This window comes from Mustela erminea, chromosome 4 (assembly GCF_009829155.1).
Source record: "Mustela erminea isolate mMusErm1 chromosome 4, mMusErm1.Pri, whole genome shotgun sequence".
Taxonomy (NCBI): domain Eukaryota; kingdom Metazoa; phylum Chordata; class Mammalia; order Carnivora; family Mustelidae; genus Mustela; species Mustela erminea.
This window is the reverse complement of record NC_045617.1, coordinates 1,337,611-1,362,237: the sequence shown is the minus strand read 5'-3', so window position 1 is coordinate 1,362,237 and position 24,627 is coordinate 1,337,611. Positions and strand designations below refer to the sequence as shown.

The window sequence follows — 24,627 nt, the reverse complement described above, 5'->3', positions numbered from 1 at the left end:
GAGGCTGGTGCGGCTGCTCTGGGGAGCAGCACGGAGGGTCCTCAGGAAGTTAAGCAGAGCTGCCCTACGGCCCAGCAATCGCACTCCTGGGTGTTCACCCCCCAAAATACAGAAGCACTAATTTGACGGGATATGTGCACCTGATGTTCGTAGTAACAATGTCCATGATAGCCAGACTCTGGGAGCCGCCCAAGTGTCCACAGACGTGTGTGTGTGTGTGTGTGTGTGTGTGTGTGTCTGGGCGCGCGCACGGCAGAACAGTACTCTGACATAAAGGCAAATGGAATCTTGCCGTTTGCAGGACACGGATGCAGCTCGAGGGGATTCCGCGGAGTGAAATCCGTCGGTCAGAGAAAGACAAATACTGTGCGATCTACTCATGTGGGGAAGCCGGACATAAGATAAATGGGCAAAGGAAAGAGAGAAACCCAGAAGCAGACTCGAGACCACACAGAGCGCATGATGGGACCAGAGCCAGGGCCGGGTGCGGGGGCGGGGAGCAGGGGTGGGGACCAGAGAGCAGGGCGGGCAGGGAGCAGGCATGAAGACGCGGGTGCGCGGACACCGATGGGCGGAATTGCTGGACTCGTCCGCACGCCGCAGCTGCCGCAGCTGTCCTGGAGCTTAGAGACGTGACTGGCCGTGCGCCACGGAAGCAGCAGGTCCACGGCTGCCAGGTGGCTTCCACGGAGAAGCCGGCATGTAGGCCCTCCCCTTCCTTCCTCGTCCTAGTTCGTGTGTCCCGGTTCTAGACACATCGATCTGAGAGAAATACAGATGCCTTGATTGTAGTTTTGCCCCTGCGTCACCTGTGCTGACACAGGAGGAATGATCTAAGAAGAAGTTCAAGTATCAGACGCCCTGGTCTTCAGAGAAGGATCTAGGAGCGATCAGCTGTGCTGGCACCGCTGTGGTAACGTGCCGCAGAGGTGGCGGTTACCACCCGAGTTAACGGTCCTGCGTCTGCCATGTTCCCTTAGACGACGGCCATCAGCTGCCGTCTGGGAAGGCCACGAGGAAGCTGCTGGGGGAAGCCTCTGGATTAGCGCTTGTGCTGTGGACAGCCGTGCGGGGTCAGAGCCGGGCCAGAGGGGCCCGTGCTCTCCTGGTGGAAACCCGACTCAGCTCGGCTGTGCCCGCCGTGGGGCCTCGCCAGAGCGCTTCTGGATAAGGTCCTCTCTGGCTTCGGTGTGTCCGGACCCAGACTCCCGGCTACGGCTAACTCTCCAGGCCGGGTTCTCACTCAGCTCCAATGCCATCCCGTAAACTTGTGGCACAGAACATGTGCGAAGGGAAGCGGGTAGAAGTAAAACTCACCTCACGAGCTGGTTCCATTTCATCCAAAGGGAGAATAAAAAGAACGTGCAGGTGCCCGTAGATTTCAAAGTCACGTTCACTTGGCGCTTCCGCTGACACGGTACAGATAGTAGAGTCACTTTAGGACGACGTTGTTCGCTGCAGGGTTATTGTAAGACAACTGAGTGCGGCGCCCCGGGGCTCCGTCGGTGGAGCGTCCGACTCCTGAGTCAGCCAGGCCTGGGTCTCAGGGTCCTAGATCCGTGGGGTTTTGATTTTCAAAACTGAGCGAACACATTAATACTTTTCTTTTGATCTGCGGCAATGACAGATTTCTTTTCATCCAAATTGCTGGCATTGAATAAAAAAGTCAAAAAAGAAAAAAAAGGAAGAAGAACCGTAAAATGCCAGGAGGCATGGGAACTGCTGTGAGATTTCTGGAATCAAAGTGATCACGGATATGTGACAGGACAGCCGCCCCTGGGATTGCCAGGACCCAGGAAATCAACGTCATCACAGAAGGCTCCGGATGCTGCCAGACAAGCCTCTGCCTCAGGTGTGGTTCGGTCACTGTACGTCAGTGGTCACTGTACGTCAGTGGTCAGGCTGCTGCTACTTTCCTCAATGGAACAGGTATTTCCACTGAAGAAGTCTATGTAGGATACACGTGTGTGTGTGTGTGTGTGTGCGTGCGCGTGTGAGTATCTCTGTGTGCATCTGTGCATGTATACATGTGTGTATGTGTGTATGTGTGCATTGGTGTGTTCGTGTACACCTGTGTGCACGTGTGTGTCTGCACACGTGTCCCTCCTGTGTGCGCATGTGTGCCTGTTCACATCATACACACATCTCCACAAACATGTGTGCACACGTACATGTGGCTGTGCATGTGTGTGTTTCCATGTGCATGTGCGCATGGTCACATCACACACATATATTTCTGCCTACATGTATGCACACGTGCACGTGGCTGTATGCATGTGTGTATCAGTGTGCGCGTGTGCATTTAGGTGCATGCACACATGGGTCTCTGTGTAGGTGTGTCTTACACACACGTGCACACATGCATGTACACAATGCATGTGTCTGTGTCTGTGTGCACGTGTGTCAGCGTGTGGCCACATGTAGCTGGGTGCACATGTCTGTGTCTGCGTGTGCCCATGCCCGTGTGTCTGTGTGTGCATGTCTGTGTGTATGTGACTCTCTTTTGTCCCGTCTACAGGCTGGGTCCTGGCTGGTGCCACCCGCCCTGTGTAAGCCGCACTTCTTCCCGCCCACAGCAGGCTTTCTGAGGCAGCCATGACGTAAGGAGGTGTTCTGGGACTTTTTCACTGTATCTGTGCTTGTCTCACAGAAACCCTACACAAATCACGTTTTTAACTCCCTTCCAGTGTTCTAGTAGGTCTGATGTTAGAAATGTCCTTCCTCATGGACTAAAGTCGACGGGACGACAGGTAGCGTCATGGCCTTCCCGTTCAAGCTGTGGTCCGAAACGCACCAGCGCTTTCTGGAACGTCACGTGAACAGCGTCTTCCCCGTGCTTCAGCAACGCCTGCATTCTCCACGTGCGCCCGCAGAGCTGGGGGTCTGTCGGCACCGCCTCACGCCGTGTGTCCTGGGAAGCTGCACTCAGACCCGATGGAGGGGCTTGGTGACAGTTTGCGGGGGTCCGTTTCCATGCCTGGACGCTCGTGGTTATGTCCCCGCACCGATGGTTGTGGTTGGTTGTTTCCTGCATGGATGTTGCGAGAGTTCGCAGGGTGTCTAATGGGCCACCCCGGTTATGGACTGAAGCTTTTCCTGTTATGATTTGTTCCTGTCTCTCTGCATTTAAACTGATAATAGTCATTTAGAAGGGAAACTCTGTTCCTTTCCTCAGACGCTCGGCCTTGCTGTCCTTGCGGCCTGGCGGCGGAGGGCGGAGGGGCCCCCCCGCCCGTTCCTCTGGCCGTTTATCACAGCACAACCCCCTGTATTAGGGAGGGAGAAATTTAGAGAAATTTAGGCAAAGAGCTTTGCAGCACAGAGTCCTTGCTTTTTCTGAGTCTGGCCTTCAAAATTACGGGTGGATAAAATATTACAACCTTTGAAACAGTGTCCGCCTTCACTGGGTGCCAGGACAAATAAAGGCACGTCACTCACAGGACCAGCGCTTCTGCGGCCACCGCCCCGGGACAGCCTCCTTTGTCTGGCAGCCGCTCGCGGCTCGTCTGGCCCCCCACTCTGAGGCCAGCCCTGTCTGCGCTGGGCCCGCGCTGGGCCGCGAGCACGCAGCGGCGGGGCCGGTCTGCACCCCGGCACACGGCACCGATTCCGAGTCAGGCCCGTGTGGTGGCTGCTCCCGCCCGAGTCACCGCCCAGGAAAACACCCCGTCTCGCCTCTCACCTCGCTGTGCTTGGTACGAGGATTTCAGTAACGAGGGACATCTGGCTTAGCCGAGCGGGCACACGTCAGCCGTGTAAGGGTTTAAAGTGATGTTGAGGACACGGGGGAGGGTCCACGCCCAGGATCACTAAGCGGCATGGCACCTAGGGCGAACTCTTGCCAAAAGGGTCGATCTGGCGTGGAGTGTTCTGACCGCGATGCAACAATCACGAACTAAGGAGAAGGGAACCGGTACCATCCCTGGCGTTCTTGCGAATTCCAGTGGAATTGCTCTGGTGGCCGCTGACCCCTCTCCGGGGTAAAGACCTTGATTCAGGATATCCAGAGTCAGGGGCACAAGCAGGTGGTGCGGGCAAACGGAGCCTGCATTTTCGAAGGACGGCTGACACAGGCCCCACAGTTCTGTGACGCAGGATGCCTCCGGCGACCTCCTAGCCAGCGGCATGCTGGACCAACACGGGGAATTCAATCTCCCATGAGAGGTGCGAGTCGCCCGCCCCGGGCTGAGCCGATCCGCAGTTAAGTGCAGAGTCTTCTAGGGAAGACGTCCAAGCCAGGAACAAGGTCTGTGAGTTGCCTGGAAAATGTATGCTCTTTTCCCATGTCCCACAATAGCCCCAATATTAGACATGATTTGTGATTCCGTCAGTGCCCTGGTGAGAGCTTGCAAGCTGGAAGTCGTATCGCTTTTCGTTTTAGACAGTCAAACCACAGGTTATACTTAAAAAACGAGGACAGCCGTCCAGCAAAGCATTGATTTGTCCTCAGCTAAAACACAGACTGCACTAAAACCACATGTTGCTGAGCCCGGGCTGGCCAGGCCGGACTGTAGATCAGGACGTGAGCGCGGAGCCTGGATGAAAGGCTGTTTTCTGCAGCGTGTGTGCCCGTAACTCACGGTACAGCCTGCAGCCCGCGTCCCCCTGAAGCCCAGGACGGGTGTGTGGAGTGGCAGAGTCTATATTCAGCCCCTGGACACCGCGGGAGCTGTGGCCACAGCCGGAGCCCTGGAGCGGCTGCCCAGAGGGCAGGCACGCTGTCCGAGCCAGCAGTCTCCGGTACCAGGCAATCAAAAGTCACCATCTAAAGATCTTGGCCAGTGGACACGTTTGAAGAAGTATATCTTGGAGTCCAGACGGCCTTTAAGATCTAGACAACTTGTTATTTAAATCTGGAAGCACTTGAGAAAAATGGGGAAAGCCATTCTTCTTGAGTCTGAAAACTCAGACGAGCGACATCATACGGCGGCCTGAGGAACGGAAACGTGAGCCGGCGGGGGTCCTGGGGCTCGTGGACGGCGCACGGGGGTGTGCCGCTGCCCCTGCCCTCCTGGGGGCTCTGGGGGCCCGCCCTCCGCACCCGTCACAGACGTCCGGCATCAGCAGCGGGAGCTCCGGTCCCTCCTGGTCCCGGAGGTCCTGTGCGGGCCGTGGCGGGCTGTGGGGACAGCGGAGGGGACTCACTCCCGAGCCAGCGTGCCCCTTGCAATGCACGCATCTCCGTGTTTGGTTTGAGGGTCTGTCTCCAAACTCCTGGGGTCCGCACAGAGATGATACATGCCAGTGTGTTCAGACTCTTCCTTTTTGTGAGCTTCTTGGGTCCCGGAAGGTGGTCCCTGAGGAGCTGGAGGAGCGCAGAAACTGTCACTGAAACACGTTATGGTCACGTTAGTACAAATGCCTGAAAATATGGGACGCAGTGGAGGGAGGCCTGAAGATGTGTGACTTTTTATCTGACTTATTGTCAGACTTTCCATGCGTCCGGGGGTGAGGGAAGGGCCTCAGTATGGCTTGGAGACCTTGGGACAGCGTGACCGACACGAGGACCACTGTGGTTTCCTGGCCAAGGTGGTCTCCAGACCTCGCGGCGGAGGGCCAGGGCCTTGGGTCTGATCTTAGAGGGGCTTCTGGACCTGGCCGCGGAGTGTGTCATGGAGCTGGTGAGCTCACAGCCCCGCTGGGACCCGCAGACGGCCGTCTGCCGCTGGCCCCACGGGGGGACGTCTTCACCTTCGAGGAAGCAAAATCCTCGCACCCGGAGAAGCAGAGGGGCCGTCTCTGAGCCTCAGGTCTGCTGGCTGAGTGCAGAGAGCACCCCACTTCCCACCGCACAGGCCTGGGTCCTTCCACGGGGGACCCTCCGCCCGCCTCCACCCACGGCGGGTGACTCCGCGCCTGCCCCTCCGGGGTGTGTAAGGGGCTCCTGTGCTCTGCTCCTTCCGCAGACGTGTCCAGGTGCGTGGCCGAGAGGAAGTACACCCAGGAGCAGGCCCGCAAGGAGCTGCAGCAGGTGTTCATCCCGGAGTGTGACGAGGACGGCGCCTACAGCCAGGTGACCTGCTCTCCGCAGCGTCGGCAGCCGGCGGGCGGCGGGCCGTGGGAGGAGGGCGGGCTCCCGTGGGAGAGGTCGCTGCCCCGGTCGGGAGCGAGTGAAGGGCAGGGCTGACTTCCACGGCCAGTTGTGCGAGTGAAGTCGCTCACGCCTTTCCGGGGGGCAGGGGTCTCTGTTGGGGCCTTGCTGTCCACCTGGGTCACTGTGTCCTGCCCCGCAGCCCCCTTGAGGGGGGTCGGCGCCTGGGCACCAAGCTCTTCGCTGAGGATCTAGTCCCAGAAGGATTCTGAGAGTAGAGAGTAGACACCCCCCCCCGGAAGGATGCTGGGGAGACCTCGGGGGGCAGGAGGGATGCCGGAGAGACCCCGGGGTGGGAGAGAGGCAGGGGTGACAGGGAGACCCTGGGGTGGGCAAGAGGGAGGCTGAGGAGATGGGGGAGGGGTAGTGCGCAGGATGCCCCGGAGACCCTGGGGAGCCAGAGGGACGCTGGCGAGGCCTTGGGTCAGAGAGTGGGGGCAGGAGAGATGCTCGGGAGACCCCGGGGTGGGGACAGAGCAGGAGCGATGCCACGGACCGAGGTGGGGAGGGACACTGTCCCTTCTCCTGACGTCTGCTGCGGTGCCGCAGGGAGAGGCTGAGAGTGTCCCTGGACACCCTGGGGCCCAGCTCCCCGTGGAGACATGAGCGGCTGCTGCAGCTCAGGCAGGCAGGCGTCCTGGATGTGGCCGCACAGCTGCGGGGTTGCGGGACGCGGTTCCGCCGTGCCCTTCGCCGGGTGTGCGGACGCGGTGACAGGAGATGCGCGCGGCCAGAGCTGACCGCTGTCCCGTCGGCCCGCAGGTGCAGTGTCACAGCTACACCGGATACTGCTGGTGCGTCACGCCCAACGGGAGGCCCGTCAGCGGCACGGCCGTGGCCCACAAGACGCCCAGGTGCCCGGGTAGGTCCGCGAGCGCACCCCGCGCCAACCACTGACCACCGCCGAGTTCTTTGGGTGTGGCCGGATCTGCACGTGGTTCCCAGGGGACCCTGTGGGGTGGTTGTGGGAGTCACGGGGCAGGGACGAAGCCGCAAACAGGGAGAGCTGTTCAAGACGGCTCTGCCGCGGGGGGTCTGCTCTGGCTCTGGTAGGTTCTTTGATTCAGGATGCGGGGTTTTTCAGGAATGACTACAAGGACTGTAGTCAGCAGTGGAAACTGCCACATGTTTCTTTTGGGGAAAAAAGAAAAATGTTCTGGTTTTATATGTATATGTTTGCAAAGAAAAAGAGGCTCATTCTTTATTAAGCCAAAGGCTTAATACGGCCAGGAGTGTAACCTATGAAATAATCCATTTTTCTTTAGTATTTTACCAAAAATAATATAAATGGGCCTGGTCGTTTTCACTGGAGAGAGTGTGACAGCGTGAGTTGTGATTGATCGGCCTGGGGAGCGATCTGACCGTCTCTGAAGGGACTCGTGATCTCTGCATCCGGTTCCCAGATTGGACTTGAGTCCACGGTCGAAGCAGCCGTAGTGAAAACGAAGCACTACGCGTGTTCCCGAGTTTTCACGTAAAACATCGAAGCGTTTGCCTTTAGGATGTACTTTTAGACTCACTTTTTTTTTTTTTTAAGATTTTATTTATTTATTTGACAGGCAAAGATCACAAGTAGGCAGAGAGGCAGGAGGAGAGAGAGAGAGGGAAGCAGGCTCCCGGCTGAGCAGAGAGCCCGATGCGGGGCTCGATCCCAGGACCCTGAGATCATGACCTGAGCTGAAGGCAGAGGCTTAACCCACTGAGCCACCCAGGCGCCCTAGACTCACTTTTTAAAAGTGAGACATGTTATAATGAGGAATTCTGTTCATGATTCAGACGCTTACACGGGGAGCCCGGGCGCAGGCCAGAACTCACGACGGCTGCAGGATGACGACGTCTGTAGTTAACAGGAACATGAACCTCGTATTTCCAGTCACTGGTCGGCACTTAAAAGCCGCGGGTGCGCATCATGTGGAATTAAAATAGATTTATTTTTTAAAACTCCCTGGTTGTCCAAGAGCTAAAAATTGCTGACAAATGTTCTTAGTGAGCTCACGCTTGCGCCTGATAATTCCTCTACGACCTCACGCAGCAAAGGGAAGGACGCGGGACGTGACCGGCGCTGCCGCCGCCCTCCGCGCCCTCACTCTGGGAGACGCCGTCGCACGGGTTTCTTTCCAGGCGTGCGACTCCATGAGGCACCGAGCTTATTTTGTGAAGGAGAAAACTGGGGGGATGTCCAACTCTGTGACTTTGGTGATACTGTTAGGAATTAGCTTGTGTCTGAAAGATCTGTATCGGGAAGCCATGTGTACAAAATCGGCCGAATTTCTCACATTCTCCAAATAGTCCTTTGTTTTTGGAATCAAACCACTGCAGTACCCGCTAACATCCTGTTCCCAACCAGGTACCAGTAATTATAATTAGACTATATAGAGATGCTGTGTTTTCGTAGTGGCTGTGTGGATTTTTTTGGCCCATGTGTTGGGTTTGGGGAAACAGTGTGCTTGAGAGTCCGGCGTTTCTCGCGTGGGGCCTGGGCCCGGCTCGGTGGGTCGGGTCGGGCTAGCGGCGAAGGCGGGGCGCGCGGCTCTCAGACTCCCTGTCTCCGCGTGAGCGTCTGTTCTCACTGCTGGGCCGGGGCGGGGGTTGCGTGGGCTGCGTCCCCTCACACCGGCGGACCCTGCGGCGCCCTCTGTAACTTCTGAGGCGCCCTGGGAGACGTCTGCCGACCCCACGCTGTGTCGTGCTTTTGTTCTGCAGGAGTGCGGGTGTGGGAAAGCAGGTGTCCGTGCTTGGAAACTGCAGGGTTTGGGGAATTGCGGTGAGAGTCTGAGGCCAGGTAGGGATTCGGGACAGTCGTGCTCACACCCACACACGTGACGTGTGCGGAGACTCACAATGTTCGGTCACACGCGCACACGCGGTGCCACACACACGACACAGACACGTGCATGATCTCCTTGTGACAGACGTCGGCATAAGGCACTGTGACTTCTCCCCAGATGCTGACAGAGCCTCACGGGTAATGCAGCAAAGCGGGGGGTAGGAGGTCCCTGCTGGGGTCCTTGTGGGGACACCACTGCAGGGGACCGCAGTTTCCATCTGCAACCAGCCAGGGACCCGTTCTCCGGGGACATAGTCCTTTCCTCCCTGGTAGACGGGCACGCGCCTCTACCGCTGGTGCCCACGATCCACTCGCTGTAAACCGTGGCCGTGGTTTCACCCAGTTTATTAAAATCGCATCAGGCTCCCTGTTCAACAGCTGTCTTTCGTCCTGGAGTTCACACCAGCTTTACCCTATAAACACCCGCCATGAAATTGTGACAAGAGAGTTAAAATACAGCCGTCAACGGTAGTCGTCATTCAGAACGGGCACCTGTGTCTATTGCGAACCTGGGCCAGTGCACGGTGAGGTAGGCTTGGGGAGGGAGCAGACGTGCTCATGTTACTGAGGTGTCAGAACAGGGAGAGGACCTCCTGCCCCCAAGTCCTCCACCAGCTCGCTTCTCCCAGAAGACCCTTTAAAAGGGGGAACAGTCCTTCATTCCATAATTATATAATCTTAAGCCATTAATGCAAAAGACCAAATTCCTATTAATTGATAAGGAGAATGAGATGAGACACTTGAGCAGAAAAATGGTCAAAAGTCCTGAAGAGACACAGCGTTTTATAAAGGAGGAAACCCTAATGACCCGCGAACATAGGAGGAAGTGCGTAGGCTCACTAGTACCAGAGAAATGCCAATTAACATTGCCATGAGAGTCCCTTCCACACCTCCTGCCCCTCCCAATTAACAGCAAAGAAAAAGTGATCCGTGATGTGTTGATAGGGACATGGGTGCACGGACCCTCCCCCACTGCACCAGCAGAACCCGCTGGCCTCCAACATGGGGTAATGGGGTGTGGTGTGGCTCCAGGAACGCTCACTCTAGTTTGCAGCCAGAGACACGCGCAGAGCGTCCAGACCCCCGTTTGTGGCAACAACCAGATCTGGGGAACAGATGGACGGCCACAGTGTCCAACTGGATGGACCATGTGTTTTGGTCAGCTTGCTCGGTCCCACGGTGCCAATGTGGTCCTAAGCGGAAGCGCCACAGAACACACGAGTCCACTTAAAATTCAAAACACAAATCAAACTCAACTCCTGCACTTAGAGAAACATCCCCGGGCAGAAAGCCACAAAGGCATGAGGAGGGGCTTGTGGTAGGATCAGATGGCCGTTCCAGGGGCAGAGGATTTTGACCGGAGAGGGGGGACGTGTTGACTCTGCGTGCCCGGGAAGTGCTTCTCTGGATCTTCGACGACAGATGGTCAGGCTGTGCAGGCATGTCGGTGGCAGGAAGGCAGAAGTCCACAGCTTTAAAGAGAAAAAGTGAAAACTGCAGAGGTCATTGGAAGAAATAGCACAGGGACTTGAACCCTCAACCTCAGGGCATGGGTGGGGGAGGGCGGGGAAGTGAGGCCGCACCGGGGCTGGAGGGAGGGATGGGTGAGAGACGCAGAAGGGACGGGTTGCGGATGCCCGGCTGCCGTCCTCGACGGTCTGCAGAAGCGGAGGCGGCGGCTCGGTGGCTGTGTCAGTGCAGCGGCTGCTGCCGGTGTCTAAGGGGACCCACCAGGTGTCGGGCATCACGGCAGCCCGGACAGGAAGTGGTATTACCTTCTAGTTCCTTCTAGTTTACAGATGGGGACTCCACCCAAGGCCTCTTTGCTTGAGACAGAGCTACGACTTAAAACTCTTAGCTTTTGTCTCCATAGCCCACATTTTCAGCCAAATCCAAAAATGCAAATTCACGAGCCATGAACTTACTTGGAAAATGCGTAACTCCAGGCGTGAGACCTGGAGACGAGTAGGTGGAGGTTTTGTCCAGGCCCCGGCAAGGCACTTGGAGGACAGGCGCTGCGCCTGCCCCCACCCTGCCCATCGGCTCCCCACTGCTTCTGGAAACCTGCCACGGGCTTTATCCGCATGAAGCCAGGATGGTCGCTGGGGTCAGCGCTCTGCTCCGATTTCCATAGCTAGTGAGTCTCGCGCCGTGTCCTTCCAGCCGTGGCCACGGACTCAGTGGCGCTCAGGCGGGGAGAGGCAGAGGCTTCGGTGGAGGGGCGGGTTTGGGGTGGCAGATCCTGGCCCACGACACCCCGTGGACACGTGCTTCCTGACGACTGAACCACTGAGCGTGGCGACCCCCTAACGAGTCCTAAGATGCTGCGTTAGTCGACCAGAGCGTACGTGACGCGTTCGCCTGGAAACTCCCGGAGGGCATCCAACGTGACCCGCCCCCCACAAGGAATCCACTCGTCGTGCGCTGCTGATTCATTTATGGCTGAGCCCCTGCCAGGCAAGGCGCGCACGGTCTGTTCAGGGCACTGCAGACACGCGTGTCCCGGGGGGCGAGTCGGCTTGCTGCGTGAGGGTGGACAGGCGACCACCGTTCTGGGGGGGACGCGCTGCCGCAAGAAGGGGCTCGGGGGTCTGGTACTCACCACTTGTTCTCAGCCGGGGCTCCTCGCTCCCCCGCTGCCTGCGGGTCCTGAGGCCGGTGCAGAAGGTGAGAAGGTGAGCGCGGAGGCTGGTGGGAGCTCCCAGCCTTCCAGGGGAGGGCGCGCGGGGGCAGGCGGCACATCGCCTTGAGAAGCATTCAGGTCCGAAATGCTGCTCTTTGAGCCGCCGCCAGCTGCGTCCCAGACGTTGCCCTGTCGTGTTTCTTGCTCATGGTTTGGAGATTTCTTTGCTCACCAAGCTCTGTGGATTTAATCCCTGGGTCAGGAGATGGCTTTACGCTCAGGGTCTCTGCATGGGGGATGCTCAGGGGATATAGGAAATGACGGGAGTGTCCCCGAGCCGTTCCCGCACCCCCTGTGCTGCTGGGGGCCTGAGCCGTTCCCGCACCCCCTGTGCTGCTGGGGGCCCCGAGCCGTTCCCGCACCCCCTGTGCTGCTGGGGGCCTCGAGCCGTTCCCGCACCCCTGTGCTGCTGGGGGCCTCGAGCCGTTCCCGCACCCCCTGTGCTGCTGGGGGCCCCGAGCCGTTCCCGCACCCCTGTGCTGCTGGGGGCCCCGAGCCGTTCCCGCACCCCCTGTGCTGCTGGGGGCCCCGAGCCGTTCCCGCACCCCCTGTGCTGCTGGGGGCCTGAGCCGTTCCCGCACCCCCTGTGCTGCTGGGGGCCTGAGCCGTTCCCGCACCCCCTGTGCTGCTGGGGGCCCCGAGCCGTTCCCGCACCCCCTGTGCTGCTGGGGGCCCCGAGCCGTTCCCACACCCCTGTGCTGCTGGGGCCTGAGCCGTTCCCACACCCCCTGTGCTGGTGGGGCCTGAGCCGTTCCTGCACCCCCTGTGCTGCTGGGGCCTGAGCTGTTCCCGCACCCCCTGTGCTGCTGGGGCCTGAGCCGTTCCCACACCCCCTGCGCTGGTGGGGGGCCGGGTCAACATGCCTCCATCTGGACGTCGCTGATTCATATTTATTCTGCAAGAACTTTTTCTTCTTCTGAAGACTTGAAGACTGACGTTACCGGAGGCAGAGTAGAACTCAGAAACAAAGGGCTCTTCTCCAAGGGAGGGTTTGTAGCTTGTCCCTCCGCTATGACTTGGGACTCGCTCCAGGCTCTCCCCGCCCTTCTGCAACTGTGCACCGTGGCCAAGAGCTTATTCCTGGCACAGGCACAAAGAGGCATGAGACACGTGAGCTGAACCTGCCTGCAAGAACTCTCCGTGTCACGACATCCCCGGAACCTTTGTGTGTGGCTCAGCCGGGAGTTTGTGTCCGACGTCCGCTGTAGGTCTGGGGCCACAGAGCAGGAGAGGGGAGACATCCGCACCCGTGGCTGAGGCCCGCCTGGGAGCGCCCGTCCCCCCCCAAACCAGGGTCGGCGGTGGGGAGAGTTGTCCCGAGCAGGCGGGGGGTCCTGTCCAACCCGACATCCCCACTCCCCGAGTCCCCGTGCCTTCGTGGGGCAGGACAGAAAGCCGGCTCTCGGCCCCACGCGTTTCATGGCCCGTTCTATCATGCCCAGTGTCATCTCTCATTGGGGTCAGTTATTGGAGGCATCGCTTGTCTGCCGAGAGGGATGAGCACATCACCGGCCCTTTCCCGATCACTCATCTGAGTGGTTTCCCTGCTGGGTCTCGAATGTCCAGGCGTGCAGGAGAGCAGCCTTGGGGTTAGGTCGGAGGCCTCTCAGTACGCTGCCCGTATGTGTCCTGCATCTCCCCAATGCCTGTAGCTTTGGCCTCCCCCTGATGGGGGCACCTCACATTTCTATGAAAATCCTAGTCATTTCTGAAAATGTTCCCTTGGTAGAGAGAAGCTAACTTTTTTTTTCATTTTTCACTCATGAATTTCCCTGGTGCTCAGTGACCAACCTGCACAGCTGAGGAATTTGAAAGAAACTTCTGGAACAACTGGATTTCCAAATCCTGACGTCAACAGCACAGCCGCAGCTGGCTTCTCGAGTCTCTGGAGTATTTCTTTGTACAAATGCTTGAAATGCAAATTCAGGGTTGCTTTGTGTGAAGCAGAAAGGTTACTGATCAGAAGGAGCCCCCTTTTTCTCTCAAAATGGCTTTTTTTTTCACCTTAATAATTCTCTTCCTGAAAAATGAGAGTAAAGGAAGACATTTCGGTGCATACGGGCAAGGGAGTAAGAACAGAGAGCTTTAGGTCTGAGGACAGAGCCTGTGGGTCGTTGGGGCAAGACCCAGAGTGGGGTTTCTGTGGCTGCCGGGAGGCAGTGCAGACGTCACTCACTGCGATGGGCTCTGGAGAGAAATGCAAGTCATCCAGAACCGCTGTGACCGTCATCGAGGTATCCAGGAAACTCATTTCACAACCCTGATGAGATGAAACAGTAATCTGATCGAGCCAATACAGCGCTTGTTAAACTTCTGATACACTTTCCAGACTGTGGAACTGTTTTTAGAGGGAGACAGAGAGAGGGTGCGCGTGCGGCCACACACACACACACACACACGAGCGCGTGCGCGCACACACACACACACACGCACACACGCACACGAGAGTCGGCGGGGCAGAGAGGCAGAAGGAGATGCCCAGCGCAGGGCCCGACACGGGGCTCCATTTCACAGCCCTGAGATCATGACCTGAGCTGAATCAAGAGTCGGACGCTCCACCAGCGGAGCCCTCCAGGCGCCCCTCCCAGCGATTCCTGTAAAGCCAGGATTTGTCAGACACTCAAGAGAAATCTGTGGCCCGTTAAGGTCATGACTGCTCGGCTAGTGTGAGGTGTTACTTGCTGCTGTCAGAGTCTGTGTGTGATGGGTGTATGATATGTAGCCTTACGTACAGGGAAGATTGGGGGTTCGCCAGAGCTGCTCCTGCACCATCTACTGGATACCCTGGAAGCATCACAGTCCTGGAAGCAAGACCAGTCCTCTGGTCTTGAACCAGAGGAGCCACTGCCCTGAGGGCCAGCTGCTGTGTCACCCTAGGGAAACCGATGGGGCCAGCTGGACACGGGCACGGGTCTCAGGGAGTGAAAGAATAGAGCCACATCGTTCCTGGGTCGGGTCCCGTGGGGGAGGGCAGGGGCCCACCATGTTGGACACAGTCATGGAATGATTCACGGAAAGTCATGATGTTCTCTGGACTGGGCGTTTCTAAGCTTTGACACTGGTATTCACGGGGTTGGGTGTCGTGAGGTCCCCGGGAGGTAACCAGGCAGGAGCTGGGCTGTAGTGATTGGTTAAAAATTGGGTACAGGTGGGTGCCTGGGTGGCTCAGTGGGTTAAAGCCTCTGCCTTTGGCTCACGTCATGGTCTCAGTGTCCTGGGATCGAGCCCCGCATCAGGCTCTCTGCTCGGTGGGGAGCCTGCTTTCTCCCTCTCTCTCTGTCTGCCTCTCTGCCTACTTGTGATCTCTGTCTGTCAAATAAATAATAAATAAAATCTTTAAAAAAAAAATCAGGTGCCGGCAACTGCCATTGTGCACATTGGCTCAAGCACGTGACTGTGTCCGGAGCCCTTTGTAGGGCTGGCCCTGGACCAAAGAGCGTTATGGGGTTGGCTGGTTTCCAAGCGCTTGGACGTCGGCGTTGGTTTCCATCCCGGGCTTGACACCCACGCGTCTCACTCTCTGTCTCTCTGCCCTGGCTCTCTACCGCTGGGCCTGTTGGCTGCCGAGGGGTCAGCAGGCCTGAGATCAGGGGCCTGTTGGAGCTGGCTGAGGTGCTGTCCACCTCCACGGGTCACTCTCAGGCTCCCTGACTCTGAGGCAGGGTCTGCCCCACACCAGACTCTGCAGGGGCCAGGCTGCTCAGACAGTCCCCACATGGGGAGCCGTGTCCTCGCAAGCAGAGGTTTGCACACAACAAGGGGACAAGCGGGTGCCCGGCACGCACGCGTGCCCCAGGGTGCTGCTGGCCTTGCTCCCGACCCACACTGCTCTCCCCCAGGGGGGTCTGTTGGCCCCTCCATCTGCTTCTGGGGCCTGCCTGTCTGCTCAGCTCCCCAAGGGCAAACAGAGCAGACAGGGATCCTGGCCCTGCCACTTACTGGCTAAGTGACCTGGGCCAGTTAGGCACCTGCCCAGATCTCAGTCTTCCCGGCCGTGTAGTGGCCATAATGCTGGTACCTACTTCATGGGGTTGTTGTCGGCGTTAAATGACATGATGGATGGGGGAACTGAGGACAGCGGCCGGCGCCGTCGGAACCGCGCAGAGTGTGCAGGACGGCGGCCGGCGCCGTCGGAACCGCGTAGAGTGTGCAGGACGGCGGCCGGCGCCGTCGGAACCGCGCGCAGAGTGTGCTCACAGCTGCTGCGCCCGTTGCTTCAGTGAGTTCCAGCTCAAGCTCATCTCCCCAAAGCACATGAAACTATTCAGCGCTGTCTCTCTTGCATCGTGTGTTGGCCGCACGCACTGAGCATGTGTTGAAGGAACCCACGAGCGTGATCACGGAGAGATGCCGACGTCCCCCAGGCTCGTAGGTGCCCTGCCTGCCTGCTTGCTCTGAGTGCGGACGGTTTTGCTGTCTGTCAGGTGTGGACCTTTTCACCACCTCTGCCTGTGAAATGCTCCTACGTGCAGACAGAGGCCATGGCGGACTGTGCCACAGACCTCGGGGCACCTGATTGTTTCAGCTGAACGATCATGGTGAGCCTCATGCCACCGGGCTCTCTGCCGTCCTCCTCATCAGCCTGCAGACGCTCCCGACACGGCCCATTTTGCAGATGAGGGAAGGGAGGTTGGAGCAGGTGCAGCTGCCTGCTGAGGGTCACAGAGCTGTGGGTGGTGAGTTCATGCTCTGGTCCTGGTTCTGCGACCCCCCTGCACCGTGCGGCCATGAGCTGTTTGCGGGATCGTTCATGGCACCACAGACTGTTCTGAGCACGGAATGAGGGGCAGACACCACCAGCCAGCACCTGAGGAAAGCCCGCTGGTTTGTCCTGTGGTGGGAGGAGGGGCCTGGAAGGGACAGGGAGATGGCTTTCAGAGAGCACAAGGCCCACTGGGTTACTCAGAGCCACGGCAACGAGACGCGTGTCCAGAAAATTCAGGAGGAATGGAGCCCACTCTTCTTTCTGTTCCTTTTCTCTCCACCCCCAATTCTGTCTCTTTTTTTCTGAAACAAAGCCATGTGATGCTGTAAGTCTCTACTTGAACGTGCGATTTCCAGAGAGATAAATCATGGTGGCTTGTTGAACTGGGCCCTGACGGAGCTGGCCATTTGGCCTGCTGGATCTGTGCTCCCCTGCCTGGGCCTCATGAACCCTCTCCCTTCTGCCGCGGCTGCGCACACTGGAGACTGTCCTCCTTTGTGGTGTCTGAGGCTGGGGAAGGAGCTTGCTGAGACCACGGACTCGCAGCGGAACCTGGCACCCTCCGTTGGGCGCCCTTCTGGCAACATAGTGGGATTCCAGACTGTAGCTGGATCTGAACCAGGTGCTCAGAGCCACAACTCACATGACCTCCCCCTTAAATCATAGGTGTTCTTCTCTCCACGTTGTATTTTTGTGGTTTCCTCCACTGGTCACGCATACCGTAATTGCTAAAAAAGTCATGTCCTTTAAAGTAGCATTTACATGGGATGAGCGCTCACCCGTGGAGGGACTTGAGCTGTGCCCTTTGAGAGATGAATCCGAGGGGCAGTGTTTATGTCTGTGAGCAGGGATCAGGTCTCTAAGGTGCAGCTGGCCATCCCGCAGCTTATGAAGGTGTTCACTGTCCCTCAGGCCCCCGTTTTGAAGCCTTTTCTGCACCCGAGTCCTGCAATCTCACCCGTTTTTCTACCAATTCTCATTCCAATTGCTGAGAATTCTTCAGCACATCCTTATCGCCAGAAACCGTAAGGAAAGAGGGAGAGCTGATTTCTGGTTGGGGTTCATGGATCCTAGTCAGCATGCAGTGCTGCTGCCTGGAGGGTAACGTGCAGCTTTCTTCCACATCCTTGGGGACAACGTTGCTGGGAAGGATGTGGGGTTTGGGGGAGGCTTTTTGTCCGGAGGCAGTTGGAAGACGAAGTAAACAGCACCCCGGGATCTGCTCCGGGAGCAGGTTACCAAGGACGCTTGACTCTGCTTTAAGATCACTCCGTACTTTAAGAACAAGATGGAATCATTTGTGTGGCCTGGTTTGAGTAAACACCAAGCGAACTTCGGGGGCTGGTGAGCAAGCTCGGGGCTGGTTGGTCTGGGAGAAAGTGCGCCTGAGGGGGCAGGGAGCCCGTTCCAAGGTCCCCTGGGGCTCAGCCTCTTCACCCCGAATCTGCAGCTTCTGGTCCTCAGCCCCTAGATCACACAATGCTGCCTTAATCCAGTGGAGAGGTTCTTTTGTGAGGAGCATCGGATGACTACATAGGGTATTTACAGTTAGCTCAGAATGCTAAAACCTGAGTAGTCATGTTCAGAAATATTGCTGAAATATTATCATTTCCAGTCCAAAATAGAACACATTTTTTGACTCATTGCAGAAACACATGATAACATTAGAGCTGATGACTAAAGATGGTTAAGCTCTTTAAGAAATCTGGATTTGTGCTGAGGAGATTGGACAGCTATATCTAGAAGAATGAAACTGGACCATTTTCTTACACCGTACACAAAGATAAACTCGAAATGGATAAAAGACATCAGTGTGAGGCAGGAATCCATCAGAATCCTAGAGGAGAACATAGTAACCTGTTTGACATCGGCCACAGCAACTTCTTTCAAGATATGTCTTCAAAGGCAAAGGAAACAAAAGTGAAAATGAACTTTGGGGACTTCATCAAGATCAAAAGCTTCTGCACAGCAAAGGAAACAGTCAAGAAAACAAAGAGGCAATCTATGGAATGGGAGAAGAAATTTGCAAATGACAGTACAGACAAAAGGTTGATATCCAGGATCTATAAAGAACTCCTCAATCTCAACACACACAAAACAGACAATCATATCAAAAAATGGGCAGAAGATATGAAGACATACAAATGGCTATCAGACACATGAAAAAGTGTTCATCATCACTAGCCATCAGGGAGATTCAAATCAAAACCACATTGAGATATCACCTTACACCAGTCAGAATGGCCACAATCAACAAGACAGGAAACAACATGTGTTGGAGAGAATGTGGAGAAAGGGGAACCCTCTTCCACTGTTGGTGGGAATGCAAGTTGGTGCAGCCTCTTTGGAGAACAGTGTGGAGATTCCTCAAGAAATTAAAAATAGAGCTTCCCTAGGACCCTGCAGTTGCACTACTGGGTATTTACCCCAAAGATACAGATGTCATGAAAAGAAGGGCCATCTGCACCCCAATGTTCATAGCAGCAATGGTCACGGTCGCCAAACTGTGGAAAGAACCAAGATGCCCTTCAACGGACGAGTGGATAAGGAAGATGTGGTCCATATACACTATGGAGTATGATGCCTCCATCAGAAAGGACGAATACCCAACTTTTGTAGCAACATGGACGGGACTGGAGGAGATGATGCTGAGTGAAATAAGTCAAGCAGAGACAGTCAATTATCATATGGTTTCACTTACTTGTGGAGCATAAGGAATAACACGGAGAGGAGAAGGGAGTTGGGGGAAATCGGGAGGGGAGACAAACCATGAGAGACTCTGGACTCTGAGAAACAAACTGAGGGTTTTGGAGGGGAGGGGGTGGGGTGTCGGGTGAGCCTGGTGGTGGCTACCAAGGAGGGCACGAGTTGTCGTGGAGCACTGGGTGTGGAAAATAAGCAATGATTCTTGGAACACTGTAAAAATAAAAGTAAAAAACAAAAAAAGCAATCTGGATTTGTGGAGAGAGGCTCAAAGGAAGAAGTGAGCAGAGCAGGGCCCCAAAAGGTTTAAGAGAAGGCCGCACGCTGGGGCCCCCTTTCTATCCCAGAGAGTTCTTAGCAGAGGTAGAGCCGTGTGTTTTGAAGCCTGGAGGCTGTGGACTGTTCTCCGGGGGCAGGAGCTGCAGCCGGGAGGTGAGCCCCTTGTTGCTGCCCGAGGACTGGGCACACCACAGTGCTCGCATCTGCTGGAGGATTGACCCTTGCAGATGTGCGGCATTTGGCTGCTCTTAGACCTGCCGCAGCAGGAGGAGTAGGTATGTCTCCTCCCGAGCTGGGAGCTGACCCCACAAGAGTGTGGCCAGAGCGGACGTGCTGCTGGAAAAAGGTCTATTGTGTGTGCGTTTTGTTCTTGAGGTAAACCCGCTGACCTTTTGGGAGAGGGTGTGAGAACCCACCGCCTTCAAGTGATTTCCGCCTGTGTTCGAGAGAATGAATGGTTTCCGCAGGGGTGTGTTAACTTCTCTGGGCGGTGAGACCTTCCCCTAGATGAACTGCTGGTACCTTCCCTCCTATATTACTGTTACAACCCAAGACACAGGGTAAACCTTCTTAAATGTCACCAAGTCTACATCTTCAGCATGAATGTTGGTTTGTATCTCAACATCACTTTCAAATTATAAGACAAGTCAGTGGGTTTCATGTTCTGTGTGGTGAGGTGTTTTCACTAAGGTGTGCACCCCAGCAGGAGACGGTGGTGATTCTTAATGAACCCTGCATGGATGGTTCTGAGCGTAATTAGCAGGTAAACTCCAAATTCATTCAGAACAGAATTTTCTTTTTTCAGTCCTTCGAGCAGTGCAGTAATGGCGAGGGAGCCAGTGCTGGTTGCCATTTTGAGCTCCTGGGGAAGAGAGAGCCACACCTCACGGGTGTAGGGCAGACCTCTTGGGTGACATAAGTGTAGACATGCTCTCGTGAATTACCCACAGCCTTGGCATTTCCACAGCACTCTTCCGCAAAAAGTTCCTCAGTATTCTTTTGTATAGAATGAAATCCAGCTGGAAGCAGGGTTTTCTTGATCTTTGGTTGCACAACTTTTTAAAAAAATATATTTTATTTATTTATTTGACAGACAGAGATCACAAGTAGTCAGGGAGGCAGAGAGAGAGAGGAGGAAGCAGGCTCCCTGCTGAGCAGAGAGCCCGATGCGGGGCTCGATCCCAGGACCCTGAGATCACGACCTGAGCCGAAGGCAGAGGCTGAACCCACGGAGCCACCCAGGTCCCCTGGTTGCATAACTTTTTATTTAAAAAAAAAATGTTTCCTTTTTAAATCTAATGTGCTTTGCTGCGTCAACACGGCCAAATGCATGTTAAGGGGATTAGGGCATTTCCCAGTGAGGGAACGGTGATCTGTTTATTGCATACGGGAACGCATGTCCTCACGTGCGTGGCCAACTAAGGAGTCAGCAGCAGACGTCGGAACTCGTCTTTGGTTTGCTAGTCGAGGGCCTGTGACTGCAGACGACGCTGTCACCTCAGCATACATGATGGCGTGTGTCGTTTGACGAGGAAGCGACAAGCACTGTGAGCTGCTCAAAGTGGGACCCAATATTTGCGTAACAACTGTCGATGACCACTTGGGAGCCAAAAATAATTTATTCCTTGCTGTCCCCTTTTAGGTTCCATAAATGAAAAGGTGCCCCAACGGGAAGGCACAGGAAAGACAGGTAACTATCTTAGAATAAATTTCTATGATGATAATATGCAGCAGCTGATTCAGTCAACGCCTTGTTGAGATTGTAATGTGGACTGTGTGATAAGGAGAGCTGAGCACTTGATTACTTCCTCATTCAACACCCGTGTGTGGGTCCATTTAGAGGGGCAGGGACCTGCGGGGCTGGCGTATAGCCCACGCTGCCCACGTGAGGGCCTCCCAGGCGTGGCTTTGCTGGGACCCCGGTGTGGGCAGGTGCCACAGGGGTCTGTCCCTGTGGGAGGGCTCTAGTTTGGTGTTGGGTTCCACATGTGGTTGTGGAGTTTGAGCGGTCACTGTGGCCCATCAGAAAGAGGGGTATGCTTTCCACCTGTGACAGTCATGCCCTCGGGGACTGGGGACAACAAGAACCGGGCAGAGCAGCGGGCCGTGTGCTGTTGGAACCCCTCCATGGCTCCTGGTTCATCTCACACAGGCCACGGCGCATCCGCCATGACCATTCACGAATCCCAAATATTCTCTGTGCCCTTCACAGAGCCATCGTCCTGTAGACCCAGGGATGTGTTTTTCTTCCTTTATATCAACTTTTAAAGTCAGAAGTTGTTTTCAAGAGAAAATAAAAATTTTTTAGAGCCAAAATTTTAGGCATTTTTTTTTTCTGATGTAGGTTATAGTGTATGACCCAGTAATAGAGGAAAGTGGTGTAAAGCCAAGTAGACCTGGGTTTCATTCAAGTCCATTCCCAGAAGCCGGCACTGAGGCTGTGGCGGGCATCGTCCCTGCCCTGGGAAGATGGTGGCGTCCCTAAAGTCTTGAAGATAAACACAGGGGACAGGCACATCAGCCGTAGGACGGTGTGCAAGGGGGCTCCGTGGGGGTGTGCGCGGAGCAGCCCCGTGAAAGGGGGTGGTGGGTGGGCGTGGAGTGTGTGGACGGGGGGATGGCATGACGTAGGACAGAACAACCGTATAATTGGGGAAAGTAGCCCATTTTCTAGGGGAAAGACAGCGGCAGCAGGTTTACGTCCGGAAAAAATGTTCAGTGACCAGCAGGGACTCGGGTCTGCGCGGCCCCAGGGCAGGCCTGTCGGTATTTTGTAGAGGGAGGAAGGGGCCACATTCATGATCGCTCACCTCAGTCAGAGCCTGGGGGCAGCGGGGACAGAAGGAAACTCCTTCCGACGCGGTGGGCCTTGCCGTGCACTGCAGAACCGCTCTAGAGGTCAAACGGACATCCCTAGGGAACGGGTATGTGGGCACAGAAATTAATTTAAGGCCGGAACACATTCCTTCTACTGAAGGCTCTTGATATACAGACATGAACCCAAGAGAGAAAATGCCTGACATTAAGCCACGCAGCTGGGTTATGGATAAAAATGAGGCCTTTGCTAACTCCAGTGGGGAAAACAGAACGCACACGGCTCTCCCAGTTCTGTTTCATTTTCTTGGGTCCGAGTTCAGTAGGTGCTGGTATGTTCGTTGTGCTGGGACAGAACTCCACACGGGCCTGAGCGTCGATGGGGGTGGAGGGCGGTCGTGCTGATGGGGGGGTAGGGCCTGGGCCAGGAGACGCGGGGGCCCCTGGTGCCGGACATGGGGGGTGACGGGGCCTCATCCTTCCTGCCGTGCCCTGAGCCTCGCCGCCATGAGTGAGCTGGGCCGACTTTCTAGGCTGGCTTGGACCCAGTGACTTTGGGAGCAGACTCGTGGCCCCAGAGTGGTGACGCGGCTGGGCCTCAGGAAAAACGTACGGCACTAATAATGTGCTGACTGACGTCACTTCGAAGGACTTCTGAACATGTTTGGTACACTGTGCATACGTCCCCGGCTAGTTTTAGTTTCAGGGAGGAGATGACGAAATACTTGATGGGCTTACAGGTCCAACAGTGTGAGAGCTTGAGTTTCTCGAATAGGCAGCGTTACATTTTTTCAGTGTTCTGACAGAAAGAAAACGTTTTTTTCCCCCCCAAAGACCGTTGTGTGTTCAAGTTTTTTAAAAAAAGCTTTTTGGTTTCCCCCCAAGAAGAGTCTATGAGAAACTTCGTTTTCACTCTTGAGACATCTGGGAAAGTCAGGGCTCACAGACAAGCCTTGTGGCCGGTGCTCATCCTCTCACTATTTAGCGTATTTTAATCCTGAAATTATTCTAGAACCGGATTGCACGGGCAAGCTTGAGGGAAAGGCACAGGCGGGCTCTTGGGAGCCCTGCAAGGTGCCCTGTGACCGCCCCCAGGGCAGGGGCCCGCTCACCCAGAGCAGACTCAGCAGCTCCTTCCCCGCATCTCCCTGCTAGATCTCAGAACTTTCTAGAACCTTAGGCTCCACCAGGGAACCCGCAGTCCGTTGTTCTACTGATTAAGGAAAGATTATCCACAGGACCTATGCCTCCAAAGAGACCGCAGAGCGCTGCGACCCCAGCCCCCGCTCTGTGACGTTGACTCTGGTCCTCCGTGTGTCCCTTGCCCCGGCTCCTGCAGGGGTGAGGGAGGGGCTGATGGTGTAGGGGTGCCCAGAGCAGGAAATCAGACTCGATTCTTCCATCCCGATCTTGTGCTCAGGAAGATGGGGCGGGGCCAGAGCAAGGGCATCGGGCGTCCCCAGCCCACGCCCCTGACGTGGTCAGCCCAGCTCGCTGACTCTGCCGACACGAGTCCCCGCCCCGCTGCTGTGCTCCCTGCCTTACATTATTCTGTCCCTTGCTCGCCCCTCCCAAGCTGCTCTGGCTCCCTGGGACACCCAGCACCTCCCTCAGGGCCGGTTTTCAGCCGGCACGTGCCTTACGTGGCAGTGCACCAGGGCCCCTGTGAGGTTTATGGGGAGCCCTGCCCGGCTCCGCTCCCCCGTGCACCTGGGGTGGTGGTTTTGGCTGATGTATGGGGTGTATGCAAGCCCCCCGCTTCCATCCTGTATGCACACTTACTGAACTTACTCTCATAATTGTAGTCTCCTTGCAAATCTTTTCCGTTCTGAATTCAGATGATGCCACAGCTCCAGCGCTGGAGACTCAACCCCAAGGAGATGAGGAAGGTGAGCCCAGGGGAAAGCAGGGTCTGGCTGGGGGAGGGCGGCGGGACGCATGGGGAGGACACGGAAACACACTGGGACAGTCGTGGGCAAGGACAGCGGCCATGAGCCCGGGAGACACAGGGTCTGGCCGGGGGAGGAGGCGGGTGTGCACGGGGCCATCATGGGCCTGGGCAGTGCAGGCAAGTCATGCTGCCGGGAGTCCCCTCCAAGTGGACTGGACTTGGCCACTTGCAGCTCTCCGAGGGTTCCTGCCGTCCTTCCTGGAGGCTCTGGAGACGGCTCGTGAACGGGGCCATGTGCTTTCATACAGCACGACACAGAGGTCTTTTTTAAATCAAAATTTATGAGTTGAGATTGTATAACTGGGACGGCATAAAATATTTATTTCAAAGGGTGTAGACACGTACGACCTGTTCCTTGCTCATGCGTCGTGTCTGGCATCATGTCTGCACCGCAACGCGATGCGTGAGATGGAATTTGTGAGGTCACGTGTGTGCGGGTGTTTCCAAGGGTTTTGAATGTAGTTACAGCAAAGGTGGATTTCCCATTCCTGGCCCTTCCGACATCACCTTCGGTACTTGCCAAAGGCGCACGGGTTCTCGGGCTCAAAGGGACGAGGGTTTGAAGGTGAAGTGA

At 56.1% G+C, this 24,627-nt stretch overlaps 1 protein-coding gene across 2 annotated transcripts in view; it reads left to right on the top strand.

Moving 5' to 3' along the window:
* Window positions 1–24,627, top strand: part of SMOC2 (SPARC related modular calcium binding 2) — a 148,575-nt gene that overhangs the window by 46,603 nt on the left and 77,345 nt on the right. Inside the window, exons 3-6 of one of the 2 annotated variants that reach the window (XM_032338451.1) lie at window positions 5,907–6,013; window positions 6,854–6,953; window positions 20,931–20,978; window positions 23,908–23,991. In XM_032338451.1, the coding sequence (XP_032194342.1) occupies window positions 5,907–6,013; window positions 6,854–6,953; window positions 20,931–20,978; window positions 23,908–23,991 (339 nt within the window). The remainder of the gene's footprint in view (window positions 1–5,906; window positions 6,014–6,853; window positions 6,954–20,930; window positions 20,979–23,907; window positions 23,992–24,627) is intronic. The other variant, XM_032338452.1, reaches the window with a different exon arrangement.